Source organism: Grammomys surdaster, unplaced genomic scaffold (genome assembly GCF_004785775.1).
Source record: "Grammomys surdaster isolate TR1022 unplaced genomic scaffold, NIH_TR_1.0 183, whole genome shotgun sequence".
NCBI classification, from domain to species: domain Eukaryota; kingdom Metazoa; phylum Chordata; class Mammalia; order Rodentia; family Muridae; genus Grammomys; species Grammomys surdaster.
Genome location: NW_021604628.1, coordinates 2,709,377 through 2,736,447, shown reverse-complemented (window position 1 = coordinate 2,736,447; position 27,071 = coordinate 2,709,377). Strand labels below are relative to the sequence as shown.

Genomic DNA, 27,071 nt, shown 5'->3' with positions numbered 1-27,071 from the left:
CCCAACGGGAACTAGAGATGCAAACCCAGCCACACTGGTCACGATGATCCTATTGTTCAAGCCCAGGAGGTGAGCAGAGAGACCCTGCTTTCAGAACACAGCTTCCTCCTTAGACTCGGCTAAGACACTTCTCTACAACCAGACCTTTCAGGACAGAAGGAGCACACGCAGAGCTGACAACACAGGCTGACAGGCACCAGAAGCGACCAGGGACAAGAGGAGGAAGTCCGCCTTCACCTTCAGTCAGCACTGTATATTTCAACTGACGCAATAGGCAAGAAAGCGGAACAGACGGCACAGAGGTCAGGAAGGGAGCAAACAGAGCTCTCCCTATTGTACAGGACCAGTGAGAGAGACAGACAGACAGACTAGGGAATGGACGGAACAAATGCCTCATTTAGAATGGAGAAATGAACTCATCAGGGCCTTAAGATATGAGAACAAGCATCCACTGTTAGGAGGGGCTCTGACAGATGGGGAAGAGGGTAAAAAAGTAACAGACCCACAAGCACGGCTAAAGCATCCTACACACATGACGCAATGTTGAAATTAAATCCACTACCTTCTACAACTGCTCACAGAAACACACAGGTTTATATGCTTTGTGTGATATTCTTATGAATATTCTTGGGGTACATTAAAAATTAACTCCTCCACACATGAAAGTGTGTGTGTGTGTGCGTGCATGTGAGAGAGAGAGAGAGAGAGAGAGAGAGAGAGAGAGAGAGAGAGAGAGGGAGGAGAAAAAGAAAAAGAAAAGCTATATGGTGACATACACCTTTAATCCTAGAACTTGGAAGGCAGAGGCAGGCAGAGCTCTCTGAGTTTGGGGCCAGCCTGGGCTACAGAGATACAGAGTTCTAGGACAGACATGGTTACACAAAGAACCTGTGTCTCAAAAAACAAAAAGAAAACCAAAACAAACTTAACTGCTTTTCTTCAGAAACCAAAAACCAAAAACTATAATCTGGGGTCTGGAGAGCCAGCTCAGGAGGTAAGAGCACACGGGTGGTTCTGGGAACTAGGGTTTGGTCCCCAGAACTACATGGCAGCTCACTCATGGCAGTTCCAGGAAGTCTGATACCGTCTTCCTGTGTCCTTGGCAACCAGACAAGACACACATACATTCATGTAGGCGACACTCACACATCTAAAACTAAGTAAGTCTTTAAAAACACTCACAGTCCATTTATAGTCACTCAGAGAGACACCTGTGTGTATTTAAGATAGAGTCTCAGTGTGTATCTCTGCCTGTCCTAGGACTTACATGTAGACCAGGCTGGCCTCAAACTCACCGAGATCTGCCCGTCTCTGCCTCATAAGTGCTGGGATTAGGAGTACATGCCACTATACCTAGCTACTTGTGTGTCCTCATGGGTCACTATGCTGAAAGCCACAGAGCACTGACAAAAAGGCCCAGGTGATGCAGATGTGTGGTGTGGTGTGGGTTGAAGAATCACAGAGTAAAGATGTCAGCTCCTGCAATTCTGTCAAAACCCACGGTGGATTTGTTCTATAGATCTACACAGCATCGTTGACAATTTATATGGAGAAGTAAAGCCACCAGGAGAGCTAGAACAATCCCAAGAAAGATGCAGCGGGAGGAAACACCTCTCCAAGGCTGAGCCTTGCCGGGGAGCTGTAATAATCAGGGCCTCACGGTACAGACACACAGACCGATGGCACAGAACATCGGACAGAGACGGAGACGCTCCTGAAACATGCCCACTTGGCGTCTGACACAACAGGAAAGAAAAGCAGATGCTGGAGCAGATAACCATCTGCAGACAATTAGAACTTTCAAAACTCAGAAATGTAAGGAAAATAAAAGTTAAAAAAAAATGAGCAAAAGCCGTAAGCAGACTTTTAGCAAAGACGTCCCAGAGATGGCAGATCAGCACATGACAGCATCATTTGCTATCAGGGAAATACAAACAAAATACAAATAAAGTTCATGACGAAATACCACCACACACCAGGAAGGCTAAAGTACAATGGTGCTTTATCCCTGACTAGGTTTCAGAGCACTCCGAGAAGAGACATTAGCCGTGCTGTATGAGTCTCCATCTGTGAGGAAGCTAGCTAGTCAACTCAGAGATAGAAAAGAGAATGACAGGGCCGGGGGAACTCCGGGATGAGCTGTATTTAATGGGAGAGGACTTCCTTTGGGAAGACCAGAAAGTCCTGAAGTTACAGTGGTGGCAATGGTCACACAGCAGTGAGAATGCACTTAATATCCAGGGCTATATTCCCTGAAATGGTTACAGTAAGAAAAAGAGCTAAGAAGGGTCTTTCATCATCAAGGAAGCCAGCAATTGTGTAGGAGCTGACGGTCTCGGAGTTAACGCTATGGGACCAATAATACCACAATGACCAAAAAGCACACTGGGCCCCGAAGGCAAGTACCTGGGATTGCACAGGGGAGTACGGACTTCCAGGTTCCCCGCTCAACAGGGTCTCGCTGTTCATTTTCGTCTTCAGACAAGCAATGTACCGACTACAGAAATCTTTACAGAGCTCATTAACCTTCTCCAGTTCAAGAAGATGAATGCGCAGGACCTGGATCGCCTTCACCATCTAGAGGCAGAGGAAATAAAGACTTGTAGCTGGGAAACAGTGTGCTGTCCGTCCGTATCAGAAGTCGCCATTGTCACCACTCTTACTTATTAGACAGAGACAGCAGCAGTGCTAGCAACACAAGAGGAACAGCACTGTGACCCAGCACTCTAGGGTCTCTGCCCCAGCTCTGGCTGCGCCTGTGCCACACACAGAGCAGGGTGCCTCCTTCAGCACGGCTGTGCTGCAGCCGCCCCGCTCCATCTCCACATCCTCACCCAACACTCAGCTCTGCCGTTTCTGGATCATGCGTCTGGTGTCAAGTCTAAGAACACTTGGCCTAGCTCTAGATCCCCAAGTTCTTCTTGTATTATTTCTCTCTTGTTTAATATGACATCATCAAGCATTGAGGAGACTTGCTCTCAAGCAAGTCACAAATGCCATCAGTGCCATGTTACTGGCACTCCTTGTGTGAGCACGGGCTAGCCCCTCGGCCACAGACTCGTGTATGAAGCTAGATACATTCTTGCTGCAGTGAGAGAGCAGTCAGTAAGAAAAGCTATGGAGTGTGAGCTGAGCTAGATCCCGTGCTCACGTGAGGTGCTGGCAGGGATGAGGCTCATCCCCGCAACTGAGCCAGGCCAGGGATGGGCCACAACCAAAAGCTTTTCTGATGCTTACTCAGACGACAGGCATTCCAGAGCACAGCGCAGAGTCTGACGGAGCCCACCTTGGCACCCTCTCAAGTAGTAAAGATCATGCAAGAAGTCAAAAGCAACAGACTTAAAACTGACACAATTTATCCACAGACGATGATGCTTCCACAGACCGGCTGATGGCCTGAGTCCTGCAAGGTATTTACAAAACCCAGAGAAGGCCTTGCTGTGGGCTTTCTAAGTTTATCTGAGTCTGACAGAGGCTCAGGTTCAAAGGGCAAACAGTCAGTGCAGGTGCCCTGACGAAGGACGCTGTGTCCTCAGACCTCTCTACTGCATTGGACAGGAGGAAGGCACAGCAACTGGTGTCAGTGCTGGAGGGAGCCTGTTTCTAAGATTAGATCTGTACTTACAGCTCAAGCTCAGCAGACTCCCTGCAGGAGCAGCCTGCCCCAGGGAATCTTCACAGACACCCTTGAGAGCACTGAGCCCCACCTCACGAAGAGGCACAATTAGTTAGACTGTTAAAGGGAAAATTAGCTAAAAACCAGAAGGGCAGGAAGGTAAACTGCGTGAGCAGATTTCAATCACAGCAAGTAGAAACAAAGTGGGGACTTTACTCACTAAGTTGTCGGTTTCCGGATCTTCACAGAAGAAGGGCTTCCCGTCCTTTTCTTGCTTCCTGACAAAGTTCTCAATGTCCACATCAAAGCTGGCAGACGTCGTGCCTTCTGAGCCCTGTGTGGACTGCTCACATTTCTCAAACAACAAGGCTAGCAATGGAAATAGCGGGTGCCTGTGGGGAAACAGAGCCAGCCTGTGCCACATCTCTCTAGGACGCGCTGGGATGTGTGCACCACGGGCCTCCGCCCCTCTGACACAGGGATCGTAATTCAGTCAGGTTGGCTTCTAACTGAGGATCTCCTGCATCAGCCTCAAGTCATGAAGTTACAGATGTGCATTCTCTGGCGTGTATGAATGATTTTTAAACAGCCTGCTACTTGTTTCTGTACATTCTTTTAAAATGTTATTCCATGTGTGTGCACCATGTGCACGCCTGGTACCCATGGAGGCCAGAAGAGGGCACCAGATCCCCTGGGTCCTCGGGAAGAACAGCCCATCTCTCCCACTGAGCCATCTCTCTTAACCCATCCATTACTTGTGTTTTAATGTTTATGGTATGGCTACTCTGAGTGAACTGTTTCATGAAATACTTTTAATTGGGTTAGTTTTACACTAGATGAAAATATTTTTTCAAAACTCCTAATCTTTTCACTAATATCTCTTATTTGTTTGCTCTTTGTTTTATGATAGGGTCTCATTACGCAGTCCAGGCTGGCCTTGATTCATACTCCTCTAGTTCCAGCCTTCCAAGGCCTAGGATTACAGCAGGGACCATGCCTGGGTTTCAATCTTTATTTATGAACTATCCAATAATAAAATAGGCCACTCTAGGTGCTTAGATCCTTCCATGTGTGTCTAGCCACCACTATAAATAGGACACAGAGCAGCTCCAGGACTCTCGGTCTTTCTTGGTGTTATGGAAAAGCAATCATTTGGGCCGGGTGGTGGTGGCGTACGCCTTTAATCCCAGCACTTGGGAGGCAGAGGCAGGTGGATTTCTGAGTTCGAGGCCAGCCTGGTCTACAGAGTGAGTTCCAGGACAGCCAGGGCTACACAGAGAAACCCTGTCTCAAAAAACCAAAAAAAAAACAAAAAAGAATGGAAAAGCAATCATACAAAATGCAAGCCTTCGGAGAAGGGCTTCCAATAGTTGGGGTTCCCATGAACATGTTTATGCAACCATATTCCTTCCTTTCAATGGGCCTGCCAGTGTCTGAGAAACATCCAGGCTGTTTCTAGTCTGAGGAACATGAGGGAAGCTTCTAACAGTGTGTACAGCTAACACATCTACATACCTGTGCTCACAGTGCACGACAGTCGAAGGAAGCACAGCTGGCTGTGTGGCACACTTGGGAGGCAGAGGCAGGTAGATTGTTGTGAGTTCAAGGCCAGCTTTATCTATACAGTGAGTTCCAGAGCAGGCCAGACCTACAGAGAGATCCTATCTCAAAAAGGATGAGGCACTCCAAACCCCAAGGGCCCAAGTGTCTGCTGACAGATAAATGTGGTGTATAAATGGTGGAATATGACTCAGCCTCGAAAAGGAACAAAGTCCCAGCAGACTCTTATTTACAGAGTCCTGGGTAAAACACTTCAGGTGAAAGAAGCCAGTCAAGAAAAGATACTACGTAACTGAAGTGAGTGCTCACTCAGGAGATACCTGGGGAGCTGAGGTCAAGAGAGCAAAATGATAGTTTCTAGACCTGCATTATGTGGAGGTCAGAGGACAAATATGTGGCCTTCTCCTCACTCCCTGTGGGTTCCAGGAATCAAACTCCGGTCATTCACTTACATGAGTTTTGTTTTGTAGTCCAGACTGGCCTGGAACCGGCTTAGAATTGTCTATCCCCTGTGCTGAGATTCTAAGGGTACACCACCATGCCTGACCTGAAGATTTCCTGAGAGGTTACCCAAATTTAGGTGGATATTGTAAAACCTTCCTTTTATTATTAGAAGTACCATCTCAGTCTGAAAAGTGTTCAGTTGAGATCCAGCCCTGACTTCCACTTCACACGCCTGCAAGGGTCTCTCTAGTCCTCTGACAACTACACAGTTCACACCCAGGCGCCACACAGTTCACACCCAGGCGCCACACAGTTCACACCCAGGCACCACACAGTTCACACCCAGGCACTACCTATAAATGGCCTGCTTGTCAGCGTCCATTGGCGTCTGAGACTCGATGGGAGGAGGACTCACTCCTTCTGCATCCGGGTCAGAGCAGTTGGGATCTTGCTCTGTTTTCAACTCTGTGACCACCTGCATCTGTAAAAGGAGAAGTTCTGTTCCAGAATACATACACAGTGCTGCTCACACAGAGCTGGAGGATTAGCTAACTGCCGACAAGAACACAAACACCACCAACAGCAACCCTTGCCTCTGTATGCCCTAAGAGCAGGCAGCATGAAGGGCAAATGTGTGAGGAAGTGAGTCACTATGCACGGCTGACAAGCTGACTCTTTGTGTTGCACGGCTCCCAGTGAGTGACTTGGCGAGAGGGTGAACAGCGGTCTGCTCTTCTTCCATTCACACACGAAACACTCGAATGCAACACTGCAGTTCTGTGATGGGTTCGAGTTCTCCCACACGCAACCCCGCGCCATTATGCAAAGGTGGCCATGGGCTGAGGACAGAGCTCACGTGCAGCTCCTTTCCTGGGTGACCCCCAGCATACACTCACAAGTACATGGTTTTTGATAAGATTTTTAAGTATGTGTGTGTTTGTGTGTGTGTGTGTGCGTGTGTGTGTGAGAGAGAGAGATAAGTGGCTGTGAGCCACACAGTGTGGTTCTAGAAACCAAACCTGAGCCCTGCAGGAGCAGGCTGAGCTCCTAACCAGGAGCCATCTCTCCTATCCCAACACACAATTGTAAACAAAGGGCACTTTATCTAGAAAGTAAAGCCCAGCTGTGTTTACTAGGGTTATAACATCTTTACTCTGTTAAACAGATAAAATGGATTTAAGTCCTTAATGAAATGTGGATTACTCCTCCCCTGAAGCTTACTGACATAAGAGTGAAACTGTCCTTAAGAAGAGCCCACCCTGGGGCTAGAGAGATGGCTCAGTGGTTAAGAATACTGACTGCTCTTCCAGAGGTCCTGAGTTCAATTCCCAGACCCCACATGGTGGCTCACACCCATCTGTAACAGGATCCAATGCCCTCTTCTGGTGTGTCTGAAAACAGCTACAGTGTACTCTTATACACAAAATAAGTAAATAAATCTTAAAAAAAAATAATACTTACTGCTTTGCTGGGCAGTGGTGAGGCACGCCTTTAATCCCAGCACTTGGGAGGCAGAGGCAGGTGGATTTCTGAGTTCGAGGCCAGCCTGGTTTACAGAGTGAGTTCCAGGACAACCAAGGCTACACCGAGAAACCCTGTCTCAAAAAACCTTAAAAAAAAAAAAAAAAAAAAAAAAAAAGAGGCCGACCTGTTTCCATACAACACGGTACGATAGTACAACATACTTGGAAAATTCTTTTTTTTTTTTCTTTTTCTTTCAAAAAACAAGGCAACCTGGGGGCTAGAGAATGAAGAGCACTGGCCGGCTATTCTTCCAGAGAACCTGGTCCCAGCACCCACAGGGCTCCCCAAGCACCTGTTAACTCCAGCTCTAGGGGACCTAGCACCCTCTTCTGGCCTCTGAGAGCTTCTGCACAGGTACGGAACACACCAACTCACACAGGCTCACACACATACATGTTCTTAAAATAATAATAAAGCAACTAGCCAGGCAAGGTGGCTCACACCTTTAATCCCAGCACTCAGGGGCAGAGGCAGGTGGATCACTGTGAGTTTAAGGCCAACCTAGTCTACACAGTGAACACCAGGCAAGCCTCTGATTGTGTGTATAAAATAACATCATGGGGGAGGGGAGGGCTGGAGAGCTGGCTCGGGAGCTAAAAGCATTGACTGACCTTCCAAAGGACCCAAATTGCCAGCACCCACACGGCAGCTCACAACTGTCTGTAACTCTAAGATCTGACACTCTCACACAGACATACATGCAAACAAAACACCAATGCATAGAAAATAAAAATAATAAAGACTTTTTTTAAAAAAGCATTACAGGGGCTGGAGAGATGGCTCAGTGGTTAAGAGCACTGGCTGCTCTTCCAGAGGTCCTGAGTTCAATTCCCAGCAACCACAGGGTGGCTCACAACCATCTGTAATGGATCAATGCCCTCTTCTGGTGTGTCTGAAGACAGAAACAGTGTACTTATATAAATAATAAAATAAATCTTAAAAAAAAAAAAGCATTACAGGATGGTGTGACTGTCCACCTAGGGGACATGGAATGTCTCTGAAAGAGCACCTGGCCCCGCTGCAGGAGGCTGTCCCCACTCTGTCTGGTACAAGATATACACAGAAGACAGGTAGAAGACTAGTCTGAACAAAGACCTGAAGGACAAGACGGGAAGGCAACTGGAGCAGCCAGAGGCAGAGCCTCTAGGCAGAGATTCCTGAGTAGTCTTGAGGTGATGGGTGGCCTGATATCAACCTGGCACACACACACAGAGCTAGGGCAGTTTGGATCTTGCCTGACATGGGTGGGGAATCATTTCAGGCCTCAGGGAGGAGATATATTATTAGATTTGCATTATAAAAAAAAACAAAGCACCCAGCACTGGGTGTGGCAGCACACAGCTGTAATTTCAGTGCTCAGGAGGGAGGCAGGAGGATCAGGAGTTAAAGTCATCCTCATATACCAAGAAGGTTATAGGCCAGCCTGAGCTAAGCTACACGTGAGGCCCTGTCTTAAAACAGTAACAAAAGAAGCAGGAAGTGTTTGGGGAGTGAAGGGGAGGGGAAAGGAAGGGAAGCCAGGTGAAGGAAAAGAAAAAGGCCTAAGGCAGACTCAAAATAACAAAAAACACTAAACAAAACCAAGTATCTGCAACCAGACAAAAACAGTGCACAACTGGTCATGAAGGAAAGGGAGGCAGAGCTGCCCCAGCTCCCAGACACCCTTGACAGACTTCCCTGGTCTCCCTCAAATCCTCAGGCTGGGGCAAAAGAGGGCAGGTGGCATTCCTTCTCTGCCAACACTGCCCAGCAGGAACACAACAGCCCAACTGAGAAGGCCCAGGCAGCACTCAACAGGACCCCCGCTGTAAGGAGGGGCCAGTTAGTCAGCTGAGCTTCTCCTCAGCTGCTGTGGTGCACACCACACCTATGAAAACACTGAACAGTGTTTTCAGTGAACAGACCATCAAGAAGTTACCCTCATCAGAACACAACAGTGCAAGCACACACAGGTCTGTAGCGCAGCTCCACTAAGGGCGGCGTTACTAGGACAGTGCCATCCTATGCTTACCACTGGGGAGATAAAGCCACAGGATTCCCAGTTTATTTTATCTTGATTTACTTGTATGTTTTAAACAATGGATCTGCATGGGATTGAGTGGGTATATACCATTAAGGGCATAGGTGCCCTTTAAGTCCAAAAGACGACACTGGATACTAGAGAGCAGGAGTTACAGGCAGCTGCAAGCTGCCAGGGTTTCTGGGAACTGAACTCAGACCCTCTGTGAGAGAAGTATACAGTCTTAATGCTGTGCCAAGATGGATCCCCTACTTGTGACCTCATACTCCGGAGGCTGAGGCAGTTCACGGTAGAGAGCACGAGACCCTGTCTCACCAAACAACATCCAGCGGGGGCTAGCCAGACGGCTCCAGAGGTAATGGAACTTGCTGCCGAGACTCACAAGCCCGGTACCTGCACAGTGGAAGGAGAGAACTGGTTCTTGCCACTTGGCCTCTGACCTCTACACATGCCCTGTGGTACATGTAGACCTATAAGCAACAAACAAACATTCAAAACAAACCAGAGCCAGGTACATGGTACACACCTATGCTCCAGCACTTAGGACACCAAGACAGGTGGATTGGAAGTTCAAGGCCAGTCTAGACTATGCAGAAAGACTGCCTCAACATCAAAACCTCCAGAATACCCAGCTAAAGGGGACCAGCATTAAAGTGTCTGCAAGCATGAGTCTAAAAACTCCATTACTAACACTGCGAAAACACACACATCCATCCAGTTTTTCTGTCTTTTTTTTTCTTCCCAGTGCTGAGATCAACCCAGGTCTTCACAAATGCTAGGTTAGTGCCGGTTTTGTTTTAGTTTTTGTTGTTGTTTTTTTGTATTGTGCTGATTTTTGCAACCGGGGTTCTCTGTGTCGCTCTGGCTGGCCTCGAACTCAGGAGATTCGCCAGCCTTTGCCTCTGTCTCCTGAGTGCTAGGATTCGAGGTGTGCACCAGCAGCAGCAGGCAGCAAGTGCCCCAGTTTTTAATCCCCAGCACCACATGCTCGCATGCACAGTTAAACAGCCTGGAAATGGTTTGGTGGCTGGCCAGGAGGTGGCGCCACTTAAGGAGTTACCATACACAACTGATAGCTCTGAGCTCTGAGAGTAAAGGATGCCTACTGTATTTAAAGTTGGATGCTCAAGCTCATGGAGATTAACTAGTCACATAGAGTGCGGTCTGACTTTAGTGTCAGGTCGCGTGGCGGTCGTCAGGATGCAGACTAAGTCAGGGCCTTACTTGCTGTCCATCTTGATAGCTGTCTATACTTAGCGTCTGTGTAGCCATCATGGTTGGTAAGAGTCCACTTCAGACATCAGATCATCTTGAGTCAGAAGCGAACGGTGTCTGGGGAAATAAGAGAGAAGAGCAGCGGTTAGCACTTCCTTAGCATGCCTTGTCTTTCACCCCTCAGCACCATGAATGTGTAAACACTGTCTGCTTTTACATGGAGGGGGCAGTCCCTGACTCTAAGCAAACCCTCCTTGGCAACACTACACTTGCTTAGCAGTCACTCATCTTACTGTGCTGGGCCCCAACCCACTATTATATGGTCAACCGCACTCCTGTATCCCCTAACAAGGAACCAGTCAATTCTTCCACAGAAAAGGCATTGGGTAGGGCCCTGGGACACCAAAAGCACAGGAGTCAGCCTAGAGAGGCCCAGCCTTCCTTGAGTATATGGCAGTGGAGGGCGGAACAGGAGACAGTAGGAGAGACACCAGAGGCACCACAGGCTAGGAGCATGAGAGGGAAAGGAAGGCAGGATTCCCAGGATGTGTGGGCAGAGCAGGCCTCCCCGGGGAAGGGCCATCTAAGAAAGGCCTGACAACCTGCTGAGACTGGAGGGAAAAGAGAGGAAATGGCTAGTGTGAAGTGAAAACCATGAGCCCACAGGCGCAGATGGCACCTGACAGACAGATCTGTGTGTGGCACAAACAAGTAAGCAATGACCATTTGCTTAGTGACCATAGAAGCCCTCAAACAGGGCTTCGGACTGGATCAATGGCCAGGGTCTGACAAGCACGTGGGGGGGGGGGGGCTGATGCAGTGTGACAGCAAAGGGACAGCCCCAGCTGGCCTAGAGCAGCAAGGTACAGCTTGCCTAGTCACTCCAAGGCCAATGGCAGGTACATCACTTGTTCTGCACTAGCAGAAGCAACTAAAGGTCACCAAAGGAAGTACAGTGACACTCGATACTGTGCCAAACAGAAGCACATACAACCCAAGCAGGGTGAGCCAAAGGCAGGAATGAGCAGCACACCCTGAGACAGCTCAAAGAAGGGTAGGGTGTTTAGTCCTCCAGCAATGTAGTGGTAGCAAGAGCTAGACCACCTCTTGAGCACATGTTAGCCCCCGGGCGTTCTTACACAATGCCCACTTTATATCTGAGACTTCAGAGTAACGGGGCCAAGGCCACACAGCTAGATATGAGCTAGCTACATCTCAGCAGCATGGTTTTGAGGCTGTCCCCAGCACAGCACCAGAGCTTTTCACAGGCCCAGGAGTTAGCACAAGGGAAGGGACTAATACGTGAATTCACTGGATGCCATGAGGAAGATGGCTTGGGCACAGACACAAGTCACTGACAAACCCTGGCAAGTCAATGTCAGGAGTGATGAGGTACAGGGTTCAGGCTGGGACAGAGGAAGAAGATGGGGCGGTAGGCACCATACAGGAGAGGTCTGACTTGTGAAGTAGTAGCAGGCCACCTACCACCCCTGTGCAGAAGGAAGCCAGGAGACAAGATGGCTGAACAGAGTGGAGAAGACGGTAGGGATGTGTCTGACCAGGTGAGTTTGTGACTATGGTGAGGAGAGCAAGTTGGTGGGCAGAAACCACCAGCAGGTGTGAGCAGTGGGTGACTCATGCTCTGACCAGACTGAATGGCTGAGGGGTACAGGAACCAAGGAGGGGAGCTGTAGGCCGAGAGTCAAAGAAGGTGAGCCGGAAACCTGCAGGTGGACTGAGGGAGCGGGGAGGGGTCCAAGCTTCCCACCTGAGCACCTGGAAGACCAGAGCCGTGGGTCCCGAGATGAGCAAACAGCTAAGAACAGCTCCATGGCTTGGGAGGGAAACAAGGCAGGACATCTCAGGCTGCGGACGAGGCTCAAGATACCTTCCTGGGAACTGAGCAGAGGAGCCTGGGCGGGAATCACTCGGTCACCATCAGGTACAGAGAACATACATGGGGATGAGCTGAGTCCTCCACAAGACACGTCCCACTCTAACGCCCAGCACCTAAGCACAAACAGGGGCTTACAGACGGAATGACACCAAGGGTCTTGAGATACCTCTGGACTTCCGATGGAGTAACTGGTTGTCCAGACACGAGAAGAGGAAGATTTGAGACACACAAAGAGGCTCGTGATGGCAAGATGGCAGTCCACACTGAGGTAATATACCTGTAAGTCCAGGAAGCCTAAGCCCTGCTTGTGTTGCCAGAAGCTGGAAGAGGCAAAGACTCCCTAGAGCCGTCAGAGGGGGTGTAGAACTGTCTACACCCTGACCATGGATTTCTAGAACCATGAAGAGAATCCATTTTTGGGGTGTGGTGGGTGGTAGGGATTAAATCCAGAGCCTCCTCAGGCTAGGTGAGCACTGTACTGTTTTAGTAGACCCAGCCTGTGGTCATCTGGCACAGCGGCCCTAGTAAGCAAATGCACATATACACACAGTATGAAGCCAAGAGACTGAAGAGAACAAAAGGAAGACACAGCACAGTGTGTGAGGGGAAGACCCCGAGGTCACAGGGTAAGGGCACAGTATGACAAGAGAAGTAGAGTAGAACTGCTCACTCCACGTAAGAGGGGGCCATGGTGGGGAGTGCCAACCATGCTAAGAACTTCCTCGGGATCAGGAAGGGAGGACTGAGTCAACAGCTGGTGAACAGAAGGACTGTGAGGGGCAAAAAAAAAATCATGGCCCCAAACCCTACACCATAGAACCTCGTTCCTATGAGCTGTCTGTACTAGGATGGGGAAGAAACCACTTTAAAGAAGCAGCACTCCAGACAGCCTTTGGTGACAAGGTCTCACTATGTAGCCCAGGCTGTCCTAGAACTCACTATGTAGCCCAGGCTGGCTTCAAACTCACAAAGATTCACTTGCCTCTGCCTCCCAAGTGCTGGGATTAAAGTCATGTGCCGTGACTCCTGGTCTCCACGTTAAATCTTTAATGCTGTTATGTCTGTTAAGTCTGTGTGTTCCACCTCACCCAGGACCCCATTCTTAGACACAGACCCACACACCTGCAGCTTGCTCCAAGCTTCTCCTACTGCCCTTGGCTGTTGTTCCAGTCTAGCTATCTTCTACATCCTGGCTTCTCTTCAGTTCTGCCTCCACCTGCCCTTCCCCCCTCAGACCCAGCACAGCACAGTCCCTCAGACTTCCCCCCTCAGACTCAGCACAGCACAGTCCCTCAGACTCAGCACAGCACAGTCCCTCAGACTTGCCCCCTCAGACTCAGCACAGCACAGTCCTTCAGACTTGCCCCCTCAGACTCAGCACAGCACAGTTCCTCAGACTTCCACCCTCAGACTCAGCACAGCACAGTCCCTCAGACTTGCCCCCTCAGACTCAGCACAGCACAGTCCTTCAGACTTGCCCCCTCAGACTCAGCACAGCACAGTCCCTCAGACGTCTAAGTCTGCAGCTTCCACCTGTCTGCCAGAGTCTAAGTCTGCCCTTGTTCTAAACCATTCTCCAGGCTTCTAAAATGCAAATCTGGTCATGTGACTATTGCCTCTGCCCAAGTCCATCCCCAGCCATCAGCCCACCCCTACCTTCCTTCCCTGTCTCTAAAAGTTCACACCCTCAAGCCTACCACCTTGTCTCTATTCTCTCCCGCCACAGGTCGTACCCCTCCCTAGACGCTCTGCTCACCCTCTCCCCCATTCCGTGTGCATGGCTAGCAATGAGTTACATCATCCACACCTCCTGGAACTCACAGAGATCTGCCTGACTTTGCCTCCTGAGTGCTGGGATTAAAGGTGTGTGCCACCATACCCAACTTTTTTTTTTTTTTTTTTTTTTAGGTAAATGAGTACACTGAAGCTGTCTTCAGACGAACCAGAAGAGAGCATCAGATCCCATTACAGATGGTTGTGAGCCACCATGTGGTTGCTGGGAATTGAACTCAAGAACTCTGAAAGAGCAGTCAGTGCTCTTAACCACTGAGCCATCCTTCCAGCCACCATACCCAACCTCTTATAAAGTATTTTAAACAACTTGCTTTCTAAAACTAGCTAAAGAGCCCCTGGACTCCCTGGAGTAGATAACCCCCCTTTGGCCGTGTTGGGTAGAAGGGACCCTGCTGTGAATGGCACTGGATCATCCAGGGTAGTCAGACCTGGAATCCAACAGTATACTGACAGTTCTCCATCAAAATCAGGTCAGTCTAGAAGTGACGGTGTCACAAAAATGGCTGGTCCTGTACTGCTTCCAGACAGTTCTCGCTGGACACTTCCCATGCGACACATGGCAAAGGTGCCACTGCGGGATATAGTTTCCCACCAACATCTTCAAGCCTCACTGAGGAGGCTTCCTGGGCAAAAATCTGGCTAAAAGATGATGGCCAACGGACACCCATGGGAAGCCAGTGTAACAACCCAGAGATTTAGTCTCTGTGCCTTCTTGCCCACTGTAGTGGCAGAGCACTGTAGCTGTACTCTGTGACACATTACCTCTGCCCAACCATGCTAAGAGTGTGTACCTCTGTGTCACACTCCCCTCAGTGGGTACACTGGGCTAGTATTTAGCGCCTACACATGTTCTCAGACTCATGATCCCACAGCTCTTTTTGTTGAGACAACATCTGACTTTTATCACATCATCCTGGAGAGCTGAGTGACCTGTCTCCAGTCTGAACCCGTGCACACACTCACACGTACTACGTACACTCCCACTGCTGGAGGACAGAGGGGACGCTCCGTTGAGAGCGGAAGGGACAGGCATCCTAAGCCAACTGCCTGACTCTCACAACCCACACACAGAGTTCAGCTCTGCAATAGCTCTTAACCCTTCCAAGAATAGAATGGTCACTTCCTGTAACCCTTGCTCACAAAGCATGCCTGACAGGCCCCGCAGAAGCGTCTACAGTGAGCACGCTGGAGCAGACAAGTGTCGGACAGACTGAAGGGCCTACTTTGGGCTAACGTAGGGAAGGACTGAATATGCTGGAGGGTTTTTTTGCTTTGTTTTTGCTTTTTTTAAGACCAAGAGATTCCATCGGGGAAGGAAAATACAAGAGCTACCCACTAGAGCCAGGCTTCCCAGTGACAGAGAATAGGGGTGTTCAAGGCACTCTGTGGTGATGGGGAAACGCGAGTGTTAGCAGGAATGCACGGTTTTACTGCAGAGAAATACAGACGGAGATATATCGTGGGTGATGTATACCCACACATACTTGCTCCATCCACTCAAAGGGACACAGCAGTGGGTGCTTAGCAGAAAAAGAAGAGGGGCCTAGAACTGTGCTCAAACATGTAAGGGGGACACTTCAAACTTGGAGGAGCTTCCCTAGGCTGACTGGAACTGGAGTGAGAGGCTGTGGGCCAATGCTGCTATTGGCCACTCCCCCTAACTCAGGCTCCTCTGACCCCCTTCTCAAGCAGGGCTCCCTCACAACTGCCGCTGTCCTGGTAGTCCTGCCTTTAACAGGAGACCTCAGCCATGTAGATCTGGCCAGACCACTGGCTTCAGAGGCCTGAACACCTATGACAGCTAATTAAATGCATCATTCCCAGGAGGTGTCTGGTGACCCTGGCCTGCCCTCAACACGAACCCTGTCACATCATGTCACATGCTCCCCTTCCATGCTATCTCCTATTGATTTTTCCATTCAGATTTGTAGGCAAGTCCTTTGCTAGACGTTCTAGTCCGATTCTCAATGGGATCTTCATTCCTGTTGGAAACCTTGTAGGCATGCAGTGTTTACTCTCCACATTTCTCTCACACTTCTGGCCTCCCAGGCTCCCTCTGAAATCATCCATCCACCTCCGCCTAAAGCAATTGAAAACTTCTGCCATCTTCAGGCTTTTCCAAAGTCCTCCCACAAACAAAAACAAAATCCAGCCTGGATTTCCATCCAGTTCCAGCTCCTGGGCTCTAGGTTTCCATTCGCCCGGTTTCCATCCTCCCGCTGGGTTGAGCGGAGCCAGTCTCCCTCCCACTGCAGAACTATCTGCTCAGTTCCTGGGCCTGCTGGGATGCCCCTGAATTAAATCTGCCTTACTGTTTTTAACAAGGCCACTGGGTGAGTTTTTCTTTAGTAATGTAAATAGTCATGAAAATCAATGAGGGACAAGGGAAAGCGCCAAGAGTGCAAGAATTCTAAGACAGGACTGCATTGTGACACCAGCTGATTTTATTACCAAGAAAAAAGAAAGGATGGAAGGATAGAAGGATGGAAGGATAGAAGGAAGGAAGGAAGAGACCCCTTGCTCTATCTTTTTTTTTTAAATCCAGGCTCTGTGTAGTTCTTTCTTTCTTTTTTTTTGGTTTTTCAAGACAGGGTTTCTCTGTGTAGCCCTGGCTGTCCTGGAACTCACTCTGTAGACTATGGCTAGCCTCGAACTCAGAAATCAGCCTGCCTTTGCCTCCCAAGTGCTGGGATTAAAGGCGTGCACCACCACCTCCCGGCTCTGTGTAGTTCTGACTTGCTTTGTAGACCAGGCTAGCCTCAAACTTAGAGATCCACCTGCCTCTGCCTCCCAAGTGCTGGGATTAAGGCAAGCAACCGTACTTTTGAATTTTTTAGTTTCCAGAACTATAAGCCAAATAACTTTTTTTTTCTTCCCCTGAGACAAGGTTTCTGTGTGGCTGGTCTACACAGAGCTCGCTGTGTAGACCAGGCTGGTCTTGAGCTCACAGATCCACCTGCCTGTGCTTCTCTGAGTGCTGGGCCTGGAGTGATGGAATGTGTCCTCACCATCCAGACTGCATTTTATTATATTCATAACCTTCCTATTCTCAGTAGGTGGGGCCTTGCTGGAGAAGGCCTTGTTGAAGTAGGTGCCTAGAGACATGCCTTTAGAGAATATAGCTAACCTGCTCTCTTCCTGTCTCTGCTTACTGGGTGCCATGAGATAAACAATTATCCTCTGACATGACCTTTGTGATGTTTGTCTTGTTGTTGGCCTACCATGGGCTGATACCTTTGAGTCTGTGAGTCAAAACTGCTTCCTCTCCTACATTGTGTATGGCAAGTCTCCTGCTGCCGTGATGAAATCCTGACACAGAAAACTCGTACCAAGAAGCTGGTGGATATGGTGATGGCCTGACCAGCAGCCTCTGGATCTTGTTTGTGGGAGGTCTTTGGGAAAGCCTGAAGATGAGACTTAGACATTTTCAATCACTTTAGGCGGAGGTGGATGGATGATTTCAGAGGGAGCCTGGAAGGCCAGAAGGTTGACAGGAATGTGGAGAGTAAACACTGCATGCCTACAAGGTTTCTAACAGGAAGGAGAATCTCATTGAGCATCGGACTAGACGCCATTTGTGGACGATCTGGCAAAGGACTGGCCCACATCTTGTCTATGGTGAACTGTACAGAGCTGAAGTGAAGGCAGATGGCCTAGTTCATCTTGTGGAAGAAATTCCCAGTCTATGATGCGCTTATTATTGGTGGATACTTCTGGACAAGCTTACAGTGGAAATTGTGGGCAAAAAGCAGAAGAGAAAGATTTGGAAAAAACAGTTTAGACACAGAGGAGCTCACTTAGAATTACAGACAAGCGCATAACTGTAGAAAAGACTAGAGATATTAAAAAGAAGCCAAGTAGTCTGCACCAGGGCAACAACAGAGACACTGTGAGTTCACCTCAGAAACCTGCCAGGCACCCCGTACCCTTCCCCCAGGCTTACAAGATATAAAGGCATAGATTCATTTGACCTCCCCTAAGAACAGAGCGCTTCTGCAACTTTGTTCTAGGAATCAAGCTTTGCAACCTGACAGATGCAAGATTTACAGGGCCTTGCACAGAGACTTGTACCCAGTTTTCAAAGGGAGGTCTAAGAGACCAGGTAAAGTGTGACAGGGCTGGAGGCCCTGCAGGCAGGCTTGAGTGCTGTGTGAAACGCTGGGCAGTAACTGCCATGAGACGGGAGACCCGACCTGTGGGAGACACTGACCATGCAGAATCTCTGTGGGGAAAAGCTACAAGCAGAATGGAGCCAGCTTAAGAATGAGAATGCGGGGACTGCAGACAGCAGATCACAGAGGTGGAGCTGTGAAGTGGAAACCTAAGGTTCTTTGGAAAGTCGGCTGGATGGTGTTTGGCTGGGGCAAACACGTGAAAGTGTACACAGGTGTGAAAGACTAAGGCTGACTCATGAAGAAACATTTGGCTGAAGCAGACACAGGAGAGAGGATATTCTGCTAAAGCAAGCACGTAAAGGGACAGGTGATGAAGGATTCTTTGCTAACGACACACATGGATTGGTCTGCCTTACAATGCATAGTTGAGCTGCATTTGTGGGGACTCCATAGGGAGAAACGCACCAAAAAACCTCTGGTGGTGTGCTGCTTCCACGGACTTGGGCTGACTGGCAGTGATGTCAGCTGAGACAGGCACATGGAGGCAAGGCACATGGAGGACACGTGATGTTTGGAGGGTATAAACAGAACTCCATAGAGTGATGAAGAGAAGGTTCGGCTTGCTGGGACAGCCAGCTGTGCAATGCTTGTGAGTCTCGAGTCTTCGCTGGTCTTCACTTCCCTGAACTTCTCCTGGTGTTCTTGTTGCTCCCTCTGCTGACTCGAGCTGAGGCTGAGGCCTGGCTGTCTCTGTTAGGTCGTGCCATCACTGTTGCTAACCAGCTCTGCCAAGCTGGACTGCTGGTGTGAGGTGTGTGCAAGTGGATCAAGCTGCCACTGCTGACCTGTGAACTGAACTGCTAATTTCCAGACAACACAGACAGGAGTTGCTCCAAAGAACCTTTCTATACAGGTCCACTTCCCCATACCCTTTCTTTTCCACTACCTCTGGTGGGTAGCGGGCTAACAGGGAAAGTGTTTAAGAACCATCATTAAAAATAAGACTTAAGCTGGGCAGTGGTGGTGCACACCTTTAATCCCAGCACTTGGGAGGCAGAGGCAGGCGGATTTCTGAGTTTGAGGCCAGCCTGGTCTACAGAGTGAGTTCCAGGACAGCCAGAGCTGTACAGAGAAACCCTGTCTCGAAAAAAATAAAATAAAGTAAGACTTAAAAAAATCTTTGTCACAGAGCTGGCCAGGCCCTCTCAAGGGCCCATCAGGACACCAGGTGCCTAGGTATGGCACACGCCCTACAAAGTTTAATGTTTCTCAACTACTTCTCATTCTTGCTTTGATCCTAAGTCTTTAAAGAGCTTCTTGAAACCTCAACCTGATGCTAGCACACCTGTCTAAGACCTTTCAGGGACTTTACTAGCCATAAGATGAAAACCATTATTCTGAGCATAGCCAGTGATGGCTGGGCCTTGGTTCTCCCTTCTCCCTGACGCATCCAGCCACTTCAGGTTTCTTACAGGCTCCACCGTACCTTCTCCCAGGCCTGGACAGTTTCCATTTCCATGTAGAATGGTTTCTACATACGCTCCTCCACACAGCCGTCACCTCACTGTGGAGTCGCCCTGACCCCTTACCAGCTGCTTGGACCAAAGCTCACCTCCCTTCCCGTCCTGAGTACAGCTGTAAGAAACCACTTCTTTTAACGGGTTGCTGATGAGCTGATTTCCTCCCAGGCACAAACTTCTGTGCATCCCAGGGAGGAACTTTGGCTGCTTCTAGTCATCCCCACATTCCCAGCCACCGGCTGTATTCCCAATGCTGGGTATACAGCAGGAGCTCAATTATTTAGTTAAGTGACTCCTGAAGTCTGTACAATACAGAAATGACTTGTTCTACGAAAATTCCATAGAACTCACTCATCTGTGCCTGGAGCATGTTCAAGATGCTCTCTACCTGGAAGGTCAGTTCAAACCCTGCTTTCTTCATACATGACCCACACTCCCCAGAGGCACTGCCACCATGCATGTGCTGTCCCTTTTTATTATTATGCATACACGAATGTTTTGCCTGCAGGCACATCTGTGTACCACATGTGCCTGATGCCTTTGGAGGCCAGAAGTGTGCACCAGATCCCACGGAACTCGAGTTATAGTTGTGAGCTGCCATGTAGGTGCTGAGAACAGAACCCGGGTCATTTGGAAGAGCAGCCTGTGCTCTTAGCCTCTGGGCCATCTCTTCAGCCCCAATGTGTCACCTTCAATTTACCTTCATATCTTTTTTTAAAAATTATTTTTCTCTAATTTCTTCTTAATCAAATTTAACAAGCACAAAACCAGATTTCCCCTCTTTGAATTAATTTTTCTTTTGCCTTAAGCTGAAACTTCAATCTGCATACTTTCTTGTTTTCCAGTAAGTACACTTGTGGATTTAGTTTCTCCTGAATACTGGCTCTGCTTTATCCTGGAGGTGGGGATGTGTAATGTAGTTATTCATTTGTAAGCCAGAAAACTGCTGCAGTCATTCATTTATTCCGAGGCAGAAAACAGTTTTGCTTTTGGAGACCAGGTCTGTGTAGCCCTAACTGAAGCTGCATGGCCTGAAACTCGCTGTGTGTCTTGGTCTCAAACTCAGAGATCCTTTTGGCTTTGCCCGTTGAGTGCTGATATTAAATGTGTGCCCCACCTCACAGGGACAGTTTCCGAATCTCCTCTTTATTCCAAGAAATATACAGGAGTTATACAAATATACACAAAGTTCCTATATAGGAATCTTTAGCTCCCCTTTCAAAGTTCTAACTAGGTTATGTTACTGTGGTCTCAAATTCTCAATTCATAGATTGTTCAGGGTTTGGTTTTGAGAATAGGTCTCGTGGCTCAAGAGAACTTTGAACCCCAATGCAGCCTCCACTCCCTAGAGTGGAGTCACAGGCAGATATTAACCATACCTGGTCTTTCCTATCTCCATTTTAGGAGAAGGATCTGTTTTTTGTTTAGCCCAGGTTAGCCTTGAACTCACAGCAATTCTGCCTCTTAACTGATAAAACCTGACTAGGATTTAATATTCTGAAACTTGAGGGATTTTTTAAAATCTGAACACAGGGCTAATTTTGCTAAGTGTTTATGTGGTGAAGACAATCTACATTTTATTTATTAAACACAAACTTCTGTCCATGTTTATTGGTTCATTTGTCATACTGTTTAAATCCTCTATATCAGCAGTTGTCACCTGGAGACAATTTGGACACCCAGGGGACATCTAGCAATATCCAGAGACACTTCTGATTAGTGAAGCATGTGAGATTCTGACTGAGTGATCTGGCTCATGTCCCTCCTAACATTCTCACTCCTTTGAGAACTACTTGGTCACTGCTGGGAGCCACAGGAGATGGAGTGTTCCCCCACACCCACCCCCTCAAGAACTACCCCTTAGCTATAGGGCCATACAAATATAGGCTCCACCTGAATGAATGGACAAACACACACAGTCACAGAATAACCCCTAGCTCTAGGACCACATAAACACAGGCCACAGTTAAGCAAAGAGCACCTCCACTGGGTTTCTCTGTGTAACCCTATCTGTTCTGGAATACTCAACTTTTCACCCACCTAAAGTAGTTATCAATTCAGGTGGTGCCGTCTCAAGTCATTAGATAGGCCTTAGCATCCTGTGGTCCTTTCCAGCTGCCAAAACCAACACAGGACAGCTTCCTCAGTGCTACCTGCTATCAGAGTCAGCCTAAACAACTCCAATCTGGAGAAGCTGGATATTCTAGGCAAGCTCAGTTCTGGAGTCTGCAGAAAGGAAAATCAGCACTAAAACAGACAGACATGACAGCAGAAGGCAGATAAAGACAGCACTCGAGAGTGCTGGACTGTCTTGACATTTTTCTTCCGTTACTAATCCTCCTTACGAATTGATGGTTCTTGTCCAAACTAAACCTGCTTTTTAAACCTGAAATGCCAGGACATTCTAAAAAAAACTGGCAAAGGGCTGTCTTCAAAAGGACACCTTCTCCAGGAGCTTTTTAGGGAATTAGTCACCCAGCACAAAATCAAGGGAGTTTTGTTGTGTAAGAAATTTCAAGTGGGGCTAGAGAGATGGCTCAGTGGTTAAGAGCACTGATTGCTCTTCCAGAGGTCCTGAGTTCAATTCCCAGCAACCACAGGGTGGCTCACAACCATCTGTAATGGGATTGGATGCCCTCTTCTGGTGTGTATCTGAAGAAAGCAACAGTATATTCATATATTTAAAATAAATCATGAAAAAAGAAGTTGCAAGTGACTGGGGCTCATAAATCACAAACAGCCCTGGTTCTCATCCCCCAGCACCGTAATGTCCAGTCAATAAGTAACTCATCTGAAGGAAAACATCTGCCAAGAAATCACTTTAGTTTTCAAAGCTTGAGAATGTGCCATTTAAAACTTAATATCCAAATAAAATCAGATATTAAATCTTATTAAAACAAAACCTGTGCCAGGCAGAGTGGCACACTTGCAACCCCCCACTCACACAGCTCAGCCACATGGGAGGCTCAAGCAGAAGAATGATTTGAGGCAAGCCTGGGCTACACAGCAGATAAAAATAAAAATGTACAGAATCCAACTAAAGGCATATCAAAACTCTTATAACAAAGACACGGTGTTAGTCTGAGAGGGTGAGTGCTAGCATGTATGTGACGGCACGCGTATGCAGGTCAGTCATCTTCCACTCTTTTTTGTCTGCTGCTGCATTGGCCAGGCAAGCCTTCCATCGCACGGAATGCTGGGATGTACAGATGCGAGACCACAGCCGGCTGTATGTGGGTTCCTGAGGATCTGAGCTTGGGGTCCCACACTTGTGCAGCAAGCACTTACCTGTTATCTCCTTGGACCTAACTAAAGACATTGAATGGGTCTTTGATTTGAGGCTGAGTTAGAGGGTCTATCATAGCTATGAAATTTATTATCAAAGCTCTAAGACTATGTGACTATCACCAGCGTCAATACAAACTGACACACAAAACCTGCATAATGTCCTTGTTAGAGCAGTGAAACTGTCCTGAGACATAGACGACAATGGTAATGTGTAGTTCATATGGACGAAGTCCCAGGTTCAATCCCTAGCACAAGGAAAGCAAAGGAAGAAAGCGGAGAATAGGGACCGTAACTCCTCCTAGCTAAGTATGCTTTCCCTAGGACAAACTTTCTCCCTTGGGCACTCCCTGTGCTGCTCAGGGACAGCGACAGTGACAGTGCAGTGTAGAGCGAGGCCCTAGGCCTTCTTCCAGCAGCTGCTGCCCTTCCATACCAGATTCCCTGTCAACCCAGTTAGTACCGTGAAGAAAGTCGTTTTTCAGATGGAAAACACAAAGTCAACAGTTAAATGCAAAGGCCCTGATACATCAGGCATAACCATTAAGATATTTTTTTAAAAAAACAACTGTGACACTTAACATTTTTTAATTAAATTTATTTCTTTATTGTATGTGTGTACAATGCCACAGGTAGTGCGGAAGTTAAAGGGACGCTTGGAGAAGTCATTTGTCTTCTTAGACCACGTGAGATCTGGGACTGAACTCAGGCTGTCAGGCTTGGTGGCAAACAACTTTCTTTACCTGCTGAGCCATCTCTCTGGCCCAACTTTAAAATTTTAAAATAAGAAATATTTATGTTAACATTCATAAATTTATATGATAATGCCAGATACAGAAGTACTTTTGACAATTTATATATTAAATATATGCACACAAACTAGATTCAAAAGTGGGCAAAGAACTTAAAAGAAATTTCTCCAAAGAAAACACAGAAATGTCAAATACACCCATGAAAAGTTGCTCAACATCACTAGTCACTAGAAAATGCAATTCATACAAAATGTCATCTCACACACAAGGACAACAATTTTAAAACCAACCACACAGAAAACTGGTGCTAGTGTGTAGCTCAGTGGTAGAGTGCTTGCCCACTGTTTACAAAGCTCTGGTCTCTTGCAACAAAACAACCAAACACCCAAATGCCAGTATGTGGAAAATCTGGAAACCTTGAGTATGGCACTGCTACTGTGGGAAAACAGGACAACGGTTCTTTAACCAACATGTTACCAACATGATGTAGAAATCTACTCCTGAGACTGTATCAAATGCCCCAAAAGCAGAGCCCAGATACCCACACACTTGTGTTCATGGCAGCATTACTTACAGTAGCCAAAAGGCAGATGGAACCAAAATTTCAGCAATGGTAGATGAACAAAATGCAGGGCATACATAGGATGGAACTTTATTAGGCTTAAAAATATGGAAATGCAGACACAAGCTAAAATACGGATGCAATTTTGCTAAGTGAAATGAGTCAATCACACGAAGGTAAATCATCATTCCACTTATATGGGATATCTAAAATTCACACCTTCAGACATACAGAAAGTAAACTGTGGCTGCTGGGAAGAAAAAGAAGGGGCGCTTGATGTTAAAAAGGCAGCTAGCTCCCAGCGCAGAGGTCAGTGTGCGGATGATGGTGGTGTGGGAGAGAGAGCTCAGAAATCTTGTGTCCATAGCTAACAAAGGGAAGAAGGCAAAGGTGAGGGCTGAGAGAATGTGAGGGGAGCTGGGTGATGACCAGACAGAACGGTGACTACAGGGGGAGCCCACTCAGCACACAGAGAGAGTCACCTCTATCAGAAGGTGGGCCCCTTCACTTATACACAGAGCACGGACAACCCACACTCATCAGCTTCCCCTCAAGAGGGAAGGAAGAAGGGCCTTGTGACTTCACCCATCAGAATGACCACACGCCAGCATTCCAGAGAAAGGCCCAGGATGATAAAATCACCTGGAGTAGGGATGTTTGGAGTCAGTCAGGGCTTTGTAAAGCAAGAGCTTGATCGTGAACTACATCCCCTACCTAGTGGTTTTCAAGATTCTGCAGATGTTTTCCCTCACCCCCTCCCCCAACACCTCCCTGAAAATACTTGGAGTAAGAGGCTGCCCCATCCTCTTTCCATCAAGAGCTACAGAATATCAGAGAAACAGTTCTCAAACCACAGGCCAGCCACCACACTAACCACACTGACTGCCTTCTGGGGGAAATTTCCAGAAACAATAGCTGAACAGCTGGGGCTGTAGCAGGCCAGGTACCCGGCATCCCCTCAGTAATGTAATACTTAGAGCAGCCTTTGTGGCCAGGCCTGTGTCTGCTTTGCACCAAATGACTGTCCAGTCTGGACTTTGTTCATTCTACCAATCAACTCTTTCTACACACAGCATACTTTTACTCTACACAAGATGGAAGCAGAATTCACTTGGTTTCAGCGCAGCTAACTGTAAGACCGCTTAACCCACCAAAGGCTGTGGCTAACCTCTCACCCTCCACCACTGTGAGACCACACCACAGCATCAGGATAGCAAGTTCTCCTGACTGTTGCATTACTTGAATTCCTTGTCACCTCTGGCAACAAAGCCAGGTCATGAAGAGGGCCCTGAACATCCATCCATCCATATTCCTACCAAAGACGGCTGAAATGTATGTGGGTTTCTAACGAGGACAGAAACTGACAAAAACAAAGTATCTACAGTAGCTTCAATGAGGAAGGCAATCAGATCAGGAGATGAGCAGGACCAGTGTGAGGTATGTCCACAAAGCATTTGAGTTATCACAGAAACCTCACCACACTCCCAAAGGACTTGGAGGGCTCTGCTCAGCCCAGCTGCACAGTGAGCTAACCTGGGGCTCTCCACACTTTGGCCCAATACTTTTTTTTTTAAAGACAGGGTTCTCTATGTATCCTTGACTATCTTAGAACTCACTCTATAGACCAGGCTAAAGAGATCCAACTGACTCTGCCTCCTGAATGGTGAGATTAGGGGCGAGCCACCACCGCCCCACTAGGTCAGATACTTTTGAGAGCTATTTCAACGTGACTGTACTCTTTTTTGACCCTGGGAAAGTTTCAGCTCCTGGATCCACACTTTGAACTTTGGCAAATCTCTTTTTCCTCTCAACGGTTCTGGTTTTTACAATGCCGGGCCAAAGTCAAGCGTGTAACTCAATGTTACTACTCGTGTGGTGACTTTGTTTCCACAATTCACAATTGGGACTTCCTAAAAGTTAGGATACAAGGCCATCGAAACGTTACTAAATGTAAACTGCTGGCCCCTGAATCACAGAGCCGGTTAAGGGGAACCAGCATCAACTCCTGGTGCCCTGGTGCCAAAGCTCGCCAGGAAGAACCGTAAGCTTCAACGGTACATCAGGTACATCACACAATGGTGGATCTAACACTCAAACCGCTATTGCCAACGGGATGCCCGGCACGCACGGGCTGATGGCTTTGCGGACTCTTGCCTGCCTCACCTGGACACCGAATGAGCAACAAAAAGCGTGCTAGCAACGCGTTCCCGCCTCGGTCAAACCCTTCCCTGGAGTGTTTAGGGAAAAGCTCATTTTTCTAGTGCCATGACAGGAGACCTGCTTAGGGGCGTGTTGTTCCATCCTTTAGTGGAAAGCACCCACATCTTTAAAAAAAGAATAAAACAGAAAACGAAAACAAAAAGCAAACAAACAAAAAAGTCACTTCTGGAAGAAGCTTCCCCGTCGAGCCGACACCCACGTCTCAACTCTCCTGAATCCCTGATGTGTGCTCAAACTTGGCCCCCCGCGGCCCCCGCTCCCGAGTGGCGCGGCGGGACCGACCGCGCAGGCCGCGGCCTCCGGAGGGAGCCTGGAGCCTCGATGTCGCCGGGCTCGGTTGATCCTAGCTGCACCGCTTCTCTTCCCCGATACACACGGAGCGAGCACAGCGGGCCAAGCGCTCCCCGAGAAGCGATCCCCGACCGGCGGTGGACACGCGCGACACGCTGTCACCGTCCGCGGACTCCCGCGGGGAGCCCCACGCCGGCTCGGGCCGCCCCTCTGGGCCGCCGACCCCGCCGCCATCTTCCTGCCGCGCCGCCCCCCG

At 48.3% G+C, this 27,071-nt stretch overlaps 1 protein-coding gene across 4 annotated transcripts in view; it reads right to left on the bottom strand.

The window, feature by feature from the left end:
- Positions 1–27,071, bottom strand: part of Pknox1 (PBX/knotted 1 homeobox 1) — a 42,726-nt gene that overhangs the window by 10,363 nt on the left and 5,292 nt on the right. For 2 of the 4 annotated variants that reach the window (XM_028767868.1, XM_028767870.1), the window contains exons 2-5: positions 10,389–10,496; positions 5,974–6,101; positions 3,837–4,008; positions 2,407–2,577 (exon numbers count right to left, since the gene is read on the bottom strand). In XM_028767868.1, the coding sequence (XP_028623701.1) occupies positions 2,407–2,577; positions 3,837–4,008; positions 5,974–6,101; positions 10,389–10,439 (522 nt within the window). In that variant the 5' untranslated portion in view covers positions 10,440–10,496. Of the gene's footprint in view, positions 1–2,406; positions 2,578–3,836; positions 4,009–5,973; positions 6,102–9,479; positions 9,558–10,388; positions 10,499–12,147; positions 12,386–27,071 lie in introns of those variants that run through there. The other 2 variants (XM_028767869.1, XM_028767871.1) reach the window with 2 other exon arrangements.